Source organism: Sesamum indicum, linkage group LG5 (assembly GCF_000512975.1).
Source record: "Sesamum indicum cultivar Zhongzhi No. 13 linkage group LG5, S_indicum_v1.0, whole genome shotgun sequence".
Lineage (NCBI taxonomy): Eukaryota > Viridiplantae > Streptophyta > Magnoliopsida > Lamiales > Pedaliaceae > Sesamum > Sesamum indicum.
Window position 1 is genome coordinate 1,325,886 of NC_026149.1, and position 9,409 is coordinate 1,335,294.

Below are 9,409 nucleotides of genomic sequence, written 5' to 3' on the forward strand. Positions count from 1 at the left end.
ATTCCCACCACCGTTAATGGTGGTGGCTTTCCTTAGCCAAACCCATGGCTAAAGGAAAGCCACCCCAAAACCCGCGTGTACCAACGGCTCCATTTCTCCTTATAAATAGGGGCCGTGTATTCTCGGGTGACGGGTGTGAGATAGCCGAGCACTTCACTGTGAAATACTCCTACCCTTCCCGATTCTGTGTGAACGGCTGTTTGGTGAGGTTTCTTGGTCCGATTCTAAGTGAACGGTTGTGAGGTGTGTGACCCGTTAGTATTTCTGTGGGAACGGCCGTGGGGTGGGTTGTCTGTGTGAACCACCCGTGGTGTGAGGTGCAACCAGGGCCGAGTGTCTGTGAGTCCGGAGTTTCGGTGACCCGTGACTGTTGCTTCTGCTGAATCTGAATGTTCCTGAGCCGCCATCAATATCACGGGTTTTATTATTCACTTATCTCTATTATTTACTTCGTGTACTGTTCTTTACCTTTGTAATCTCAGTTTGTAATTTTAAGGAGTTTCGTACTCCACATCAAGTGTAATAGTTGGTTAGGGCTTGTTGATTAAGTGATACCACTACGGGTTTCGTACCCTACAGTAGGTATATTATTTTCATAGGCTATTAATTATATTGTCTATTTAAAAGCCCACCAACAACGATTTTGAATATTAAAAAATGAGAAATTCCAATTGATGTGCAACATCAAAGTGTAAAGAAGATTTTATTGTAAATTTCGATAATGCAATTGATATTTTTGTATAAAATTTTGCAGAATCTTTATATAAATCCATTCATGTATACTTATTGACTTCAATCAACTTGAGCAAAACTATTCTTTACTCAAGAAACAAATAGATGTTTGCTCTCAGTGCTCGCGCACAATAACTATAATTTTCCCCTTAACGATTGCCTCTCCAGACTCCATTTTTGGCCAGGAAATAAAACTCTCCATTTTTACAGTTGAGACTAAAAAATAATCAGTATATTCAAATTCAACATTTAGGCAGATCTTTAGGAGGTGGCAAAAGAACCTCGTTAGGGCCCTTTCCGTTGTCCACCAAGAAAGCCATTTTCAGCCCCCATGTCGTGTGCACTTCCAAATGGCAATGCATGAACCAAACTCCTGCAAATTCGAAATTTCATCCAAAAGCAATCAGAAAAGGTGGGATTACAAAAGAAGAAATTAAGACCAAGAACGTCTTTTGAAGTTTTATGGTATCGACAGCCTGTTTTTGGCGTCTGCTTAGACACAGACAATGTGTGAAAGAGATAGAAACAAATGTTCGTTGATTAGGCTTAGGTATGATTGTGTCTGTCTTAAGGTCAGAACATGAAAACTTTTACCTGGATTATCTGCAAGGAATCTGATGGCTACCCATCCACCAGATGGCACTCCAATTGTGTTCCTCTCCACAGGATCAACAAGATTAAACGTCTTTGGATCAGTTTTCGGGTTGAAATTTCCTAATCCTCTGCCTACTACGAAGAAATTGAATCCATGCAGATGAATGGGATGGTTTTCAGGAGCAATTATCCCGGTATCTTGCAGAACCACCTGGACTGTAGCATTGTAAGGTAGCCTGTAAAGCTTTGTTCCATTTGTAGTCCCAAGATTTGCCGGCGGGCTGCCTGTGTAATTGAAAGCAAACGGCGGGTTCCCTGGGAAATCCGTGGTGAAAACTCCCTTAATATTGAAAAAATGTGCTTGCAAGAGAGCAATGGTGGGCATCACAAACGTGACGTTGTTTACAGCCGCCACGACTCGGCTTCCGTTTGTAGCCTTACACGTGGGGCAGGGATTGATCCCCAGCCCGACAGTGAAAAAGAGAGAATGATCAACTTTCTGCGGTACTTTCGCTGGATACTTGTTGGAATTTAAACTCCTGAGGGAGTTGGTGAAATTGTTGGCAACTGGGGTGGCATTTTGGGCTGGTGGCCTTGTGAAAGTTGTGAGAGAACTGGAAAGTGTGCCTGAGTAATGTAACGTGGCGGTGGCTGTCAAATTGTCCACCGCTACCACCGGCGTGTCCATGAAGGGAGACGCCGCCACCATGTACTTGCCGACGGCTCTATCTGTCGTCAAGATTGCGTTGGTTGTTTGCCCTGGGGCAATCACGATTGTGTCGGTCTTGAAGGGTTTTACGTAAGTGGCGTCCACTTCCACGATCGTCATTCTGTGGCCTGCAATCTTGAAGAAGAGTTCTTCATTGAGTGCAGCATTGATCAAGCGGAGCAAGTAGGTTTTGCCGGGTTCGACGTCTAGTATGAAGCCATCTGCAGAATATATCAAATATTATCAATCAAACGTTTGATAAAACGTGTAGTAGTCAAGCCTTGACAAAAATTTGAATTATGTTTTACCTGTGGAAGAACAATTCGGAACAGGCCCCGGATGGCCGTTGATTGTGTGAGCATCGGAAACATTTGGTGCTAGGCCGGATTTCAGAGCCTCGTTGATGACAGCTTCCGTGTCTGATTTCCACCATTCACCGAGGATGATAACTCTTTCATGGTTAGGTTTGGGAAAAGGATAGGGGACACCAAGCTTAGGCAATATGACGAGGGCGCCATGGAGGGTGGCCCTTAGCCATAGAATATGTGCGTGCCAGAGGAGGGTGCCCCGTTGGCCTGTGATAGTGAAATTGTACACATAGCTTTGCCCTGGCTGGATAGGGCATTGGGTGATATATGCTGGTCCATCTGCCCACCCTGTTCGAAGTTGTCTGATTCCATGCCTACACTCATCATCACAATTCAAACTTGTAAGTGTAAAGCGATGGATAGACAGTTCTTAATGCTAAATAATATTCTTCAACTTGTAACTTCGTACCAGTGGATGGACACATTGTACTTAACATGGTTCACCACCTTGATAAGCACCGTGTCGTCTTCTCTAGCGTAAATAGTGGGACCTGGAAATTTTCCATTGACCGTGACAATAGATTTGGTTGAGCAGAGCCGAGTAGTATTTTTCATCACCACCTGCAGAATTGTAAAGTAGCTGTCTCTGTGAATTAATGTAGATAATATGCATATTCATTGTGTTAGTAATTAACTACAGATTAGTTAAACATTAAGGTATTTGATTGATGATTTTTATCTGAGGGGAAAGAAAATCTTGAAATGAATATATGGTTGTACCTTCCACCTGTTTCAAATTTTGACTTGTTACCAAATCACCACAATTTGCTCCCACATTAGCCCATCAAACTCAGCTAATTGGGATTAACATACATTAATTTATCTTCCTTTAGTTTTGAAATCACTGTCGAAATTAGCATTCGCCAGCCCATGCATTAATTGTGACAAGACTACATTTTGAAGTAGAAAATAACTTATCAAAAACATATATAAATCCAAAAATTGAATGCTTGATTAGAAATTAAAAAGGTAATTCAGTATGGCAAAACGAAAAAAAAAAAAACAATCCAGCTGACTTACGTTAAATTTGTAGTGGCGAACTCTGCATTGGACCAAAACCGGAAATAGGCATCCTAGGAGGATCAAAACCCGAACCCAAGAATCCATTACAGCTGTTGTGTGTTGTTTGTGTATGAAAACTCGATGGGGTTTTGTTGTTTAGTTGATAAGTGATGAAGCATGAGGGAGGAGGAATGCAAGATTATATACATAGGTGAAGGGTGAAGGGTGAAGTTGATGATGATAAGTTGTGCTTGCTGTCATGACGTCGTTTTTCCTTCGTTAGGTGAAACCATACATCCTTTGAACAAAAGCCACTAATTAGGCAAAACTAAGTCTTTCCTATTTCATTTCTTACTTGTTACATAAAGTATTAATGTTTTTTCCTTTTTTCTTTTTGTATGTAGTCCGAGTCTCGCTTTTGTATGGTCAACTTTTTTCTTCCGTTACAAAACATGACCCTTAACACTATCCATTCATCACAACATTTTGGTAATCAAGACAATTATCAATTATTGATTAACGAGATTGAGAATAAGTTTTATCCACGGGCTAAACAGTTATTTGACTTTATTTTCCTACGTATATATGAGAATTTAACAATAATTAATGCTACATTGATTCGAAAAAAGATACCATATTGATAAGTGCTATTATATATATATATATATACATAAAGCTTATATATGACTAATGTCCCATCCCTTAATCTCCAAATCATGTTTTAGACACTTTTTAAGCTCATAATATTTTCAAGAAAAGCGTAATTTGGTCTTAAAATCGTTAGAGATACAAAAAAGTAGGAGTAGAATGCAAGGGTACGTAGAGGCGTAGTTGGAGAAGGGCTTTCACGTACATATCAATAGCTAATCGCCAGCCCATAATGAAATTGTTTGAAAGCTAAGATTATAACCCCAGTATTTGAAAGCAGGCAACCAAGCTACACTTACATTCTAGACCTTTTGCTTTTGGGGCAACAAACAAATCTATTTTCTTTTTTTTTTTAAAAAAAAAAGAAAAAGAAAATTCATAGTCAACTAATTTGGAAGCAGTCCTGATCAGTGATGATGATTTGATGTACACTTGAGATTCCAGAAAGCGGCATTGATCAGAAACTTGGGGAGGTTGGTTGCAATTGACGACTGCATATGTTCCATTTTCACCATTTGTTGCAACCAATTAACTTTGTAGTTGAACTAAGGTGCATCAATCGCGCTTTCTAATTTCAACTTTCTCATGATGTTTAACAAAAAAACATGCACGCACGTTTACTTGGGTTAAGATAGTTTGATATATATATAAAGAAATTGGCATTCATGTAATATATGTTAATGTAAGGATCACAAACAAAAATATGTATTTCCTGTTTAAGAAAAAATGTATTTTTGTTCCATGTATATGTACCTAATTAAAAATATTTACATAATCTTATGCATACGTTGGTATGTCCATAAATTGTGGATTGAGCCATTTCCAAGTGTGGTGAGGGAGCTAGGCGGGTGGCGTGCCGACTGCCAGATTTCGCAGAGGTAGGTTAAAGTAAGAACATTTAATAAGTATATAAATTATATCATTTTTATTGATTCATTCCACAAAATATTTGATTCATAATTTAAAAAAAAAAAGTTATGGGTTATGAACCGAAGCAGGGTGGGTCTTAGGTCTTTTCAAGGTAAGTCTTGAATCTGTCCTAGCCCATTTGTTACAACATGTGTAATACTTCGTTATTCCCTCAAAAAGACAGATTCAAATAGAATTTGATCGAACTCAACTTAATTTCACACATATATTTCTTTTTAAACAATCAAATTAAAATATTCGAGCTAAGCACCATTTTTATTGAACACAAAAATAAATAAATAAATTCAAATTTAATTTAATTTTTCTATAAAGTGAAAAACATTCTTCTCTATATATTTCTCATCCATTTAGTTTGACAGGCTTGCAGTTCAGACACCATGAGGCTGCATAATTAAAGGGTTGAGCCAACCCTAGAGACTATCTGCACAGACACACTATCGTGTTTGCCCAAATTGAAAAAATATACACGAAAATTAATATTAATTATATTAAAATTTATAATCGATTATACTGTTGATGAATAGGTACGTCGATTTGAAAATATTAAAAGTACCAGCATCTCAAATATAAATAGCCTATAAATATATACCTCTCAAGTCTTAAAATGCCATAAATACCGTATTTTTTAAAATTACACGTTTATAACTAATAGGGAAGTTATTTAACTTTAATATAGTATCAACTTCTATAGAATTTTCAATTATTTAATTTATTTGGGGCTTTTAATTTAGTTTAAGGACTTTCTTAATAAATTGATTACATTATTTAAAAAAATATATATATAGTCATACTCACGTGTGAGAACAAATGGTAACTTAACATATATAGGCTAATTAGTATTATTTTCAAAATAAAAAGAAGTATTTAACCAAACCATCGTAGTCTATCAGAACTCAGAAGTAGCAGTAGTAGTAGCGTCCATAACCATAACTGCTAATATACATGTGTTATGCTCTGTCGAGATCTCATTCTTGATCGAATTGGCCCCTAACCCTAACTAGGGCGAATTCAGGGACTCTTTTCTCTGTCTTGATTTCTTGCATGCAATTTACTCGGACCCCTTATATTTTCTAGTGAGGTTTGTGTTTTCTTCTGTACGATGTTTTCGAATTCTTGATCATCAATGGTGCGTTTTAGCTTTTCACGCAGTCCCATATGATAATATTCATGGTATTCTGTTCCTAACCGATTTTCCTTTTTCTTGGTTCTGGGTTTTGTAGTTGGTCTCTGGGATTATGGTCATTTGCATGTATTCTGTTTTATGCTATGGTTCTCGGACTGGAACTTGTTTTCTCTAATTCTTCTTCCTGGGCTTCAGTGTGGAGGTCTAGATCATCGGAAATGAGATTTTTTACTGTGTTTGAGTAGAAATTGCGAATCTGCTGTTGGGCGTGTAAATAACGGTTGTATTTTCTTTTTCTTTTTTTTTTTGTGATCTTTTTTGCTTTTCTGCCGATTGATTATGAGAACCCTTTATTATTTTAATGCATCTTCTCTGTTTCAAGAATGTTGAATTTGGGATTCAGTTTTGCTGACGTTCTCAACTCTTTTATAATGAGTACAAGTGAAGCTTTTCTTGGGGGTAGTGTGGGTCCATCGATATATGTAAACGAGAATTATCAATTATACGCCAATGCTAAAATTGTAATATAGTTCAGTGTGCTCTGGTCTTCAATTACTGTGTGCTAAAATTATCTTTAAATCCAGTATGGATGCGGCTATCTTGTGTGGTAACAGTCTGTTTGCTTAGGCTTGTCGTTAGATAGAGAAGCTTAAGAAAAGCTATTGCTGCAATGGGCGAAGAGGATACCTATACCAGAGATGGAACAGTGAACATCCATAAAAAACCTGCTAATAAGTTGAAAACTGGAAATTGGAAGGCTTGTCGCTTCATTCTTGGTGAGTTTTCCATCTTTAGCCTGCACCAGCAGCAATTTTTCCCTTCTTCATCTCTACTAACAATGGTACTACTGAAATCTTTTTCAACAGTGACCGAGTGCTGTGAGAGGTTGGCATACTATGGCATGAGCACCAATTTGGTAAACTATCTTAAGATACGTCTCAACCAAGAGAATGCAACTGCATCAAACAATGTAACAAATTGGTCAGGAACGTGCTATATTACACCACTGATTGGAGCGTTTCTAGCTGATTCTTACCTGGGACGATATTGGACCATTGCGTCTTTTTGTACAGTCTATGTTATTGTAATTACTTATCTTTTTGACTTCGTAGTTTACCAAGATACTCATGACGATATTGTATTAGTAGCAGATATCATGATTCCAGACCAAAAGGCTAATCCATGAAGACATCTTCTTCTTGTTGCAGGGAATGACACTCTTGACATTATCTGCTTCAGTTCACGGGCTAAAACCAGAATGCGACAAGAATGGTTGTCACCCTACAACATCACAGACAGCAATCTGCTTTTTGGCTCTCTACTTGGTTGCACTTGGAACTGGTGGGATAAAACCATGTGTCTCCTCATTTGGTGCGGATCAGTTTGATGATAATGATGAGAAAGAGAAGAAAAGGAAGAGCTCTTTCTTCAACTGGTTTTATCTCTCAATAAATATCGGTGCTCTTATTGCTTCGTCAGTTCTGGTGTGGATACAGATGAATGTGGGCTGGAGTTGGGGATTTGGGATTCCAGCCGTTGCTATGGCTATTGCTGTTGCATTTTTCTTCTTTGGAAGTCGTCTGTATCGGATCCAAAGACCAGGAGGGAGTCCCCTGACACGAATTGTTCAGGTGTTGGTTGCATCACTGAGAAAATTTAATGTAAAAGTTCCAGCTGATAAGTCTCTTCTCTATGAAACTACTGATAGTGGATCTGACATCCAAGGATGCCGCAAGCTTGAGCACACAGAGAAATTCAGGTACTTGGGCTGATTCCTGGATTTCTCCTTTAGCTAGATATAGTCTCGCGTTATCGATCAAAATGCATCTTGTCGCTTTTGTATATTACCACAATGTCTACATGACGCATCAACACAGAAAGTATCATCAAGTTTTATGAACAAAGAAACATGTTGGACTATCATAGTTACTTCTTTAGTTGATTCTGTGATTATTAGTCTTTCAAACTTCTAATGGTTTCACTAATTGCTATAACATATTGAGTTTTAGGTTCCTCGACAGAGCTGCAGTACAGACAGAACCTATCAATGTCAAGGGGGTTGTTAATCCATGGAGACTCTGCACAGTTACCCAAGTTGAGGAATTCAAGTCAATAATCCGACTACTACCCATTTGGGCTACCGGGATAGTATTCTCTACCGTATACAGTCAGATGAGCACAATGTTTGTTTTGCAAGGCGACACCATGGACCAGCACATAGGTTCCAAATTCAAGATCCCATCTGCATCCCTTTCACTCTTTGATACTCTAAGTGTCATCTTCTGGGCACCCGTATATGACCTAGTCATCATCCGCATAGCAAGAAAGTACACCGGACATGAGAGAGGATTCACACAGCTCCAGAGAATGGGAATCGGCCTAGTCATCTCAATTTTTGCCATGATAGTTGCCGGTGTGCTGGAGGTCTTTAGGCTCAACTATGTGAGGAGGAACAACTACTATGATCTCGAGATCATCCCTATCTCCATATTCTGGCAAGTTCCGCAGTATTTTCTGGTTGGATGTGCAGAAGTTTTCACATTCATCGGACAACTGGAGTTCTTCTATGACCAAGCGCCAGATGGTATGAGAAGCTTGTGCTCAGCTCTTTCGCTCACGACTACCGCTTTGGGTAATTACTTGAGTACACTGCTGGTAACGATTGTGACTACAGTGACAACGAGACACGGGAAGCTAGGATGGATTCCGGATAATTTGAACAAAGGGCACCTTGATTACTTCTACTGGCTCTTGGCCGTCCTTAGTTTTATCAACTTCTTGGCTTATGTGTTGATTGCAAAATGGTACACCTACAAGAAAGTGGCTGTAACCTCGATGGCTCAGAGCAAGATTGAGGATTGAGTCTGCTAAGTTTTCAATGTTTATTCTTGTTTCTAGTAAAGTACATTAAGGTTCTTGTAAATACTGCATGCAGATGATGGGAAACTACTGCTCAAAACACGTATGCTCTTTGTCCTCTGTAGCTTTTCTTTATCTAATGCGGTTGGTAAGTAATAACGTAGTTTTTCTTTTATATAGCCTAACCTGTTATAAACTTAGAGAAATTCTAAGTTTATTGGCCTATCACTCTTAATAGAATATAAAGAAAACAATATATGTATTTCTCCAAAATCACTTTATTATTCTCTCCAAAGACTATCTACAAATGAAATACATGGTGGTATTTATAGACCACCAAAAATATGGTTACAAAATACACCATAAATCATTATAATTACAAATCATAATGGGGGATACAAAAGGGTATAACATAATGGGTATTAAAAATGAATATGAAGAGGT

General features: G+C 38.3%; 2 protein-coding genes across 4 annotated transcripts; one reads left to right on the forward strand and one right to left on the reverse strand.

The window, feature by feature from the left end:
- LOC105161557 (laccase-4) lies at positions 734–3,578 on the reverse strand. The gene is made up of 5 exons (XM_011079279.2): positions 3,424–3,578; positions 2,813–2,964; positions 2,344–2,717; positions 1,327–2,256; positions 734–1,105 (listed from the first exon to the last, which is right to left on the reverse strand). The coding sequence occupies exons 1-5, from the start codon at positions 3,508–3,510 to the stop codon at positions 975–977; spliced, it is 1,674 nt and encodes a 557-aa protein (XP_011077581.1). The 5' UTR covers positions 3,511–3,578; the 3' UTR covers positions 734–974.
- On the forward strand, positions 5,852–9,085 carry LOC105161558 (protein NRT1/ PTR FAMILY 8.1). 3 transcript variants are annotated; one of them, XM_011079282.2, is made up of 5 exons: positions 5,852–6,061; positions 6,691–6,882; positions 6,973–7,190; positions 7,315–7,865; positions 8,116–9,085. In XM_011079282.2, the coding sequence occupies exons 2-5, from the start codon at positions 6,777–6,779 to the stop codon at positions 8,966–8,968; spliced, it is 1,728 nt and encodes a 575-aa protein (XP_011077584.1). In that variant the 5' UTR covers positions 5,852–6,061; positions 6,691–6,776; the 3' UTR covers positions 8,969–9,085. The 3 variants fall into 3 exon arrangements, with proteins under 3 accessions (XP_011077584.1, XP_011077583.1, XP_011077585.1); XM_011079281.2 differs by having other exon boundaries at positions 6,734–6,882; XM_011079283.2 differs by having other exon boundaries at positions 6,746–6,882.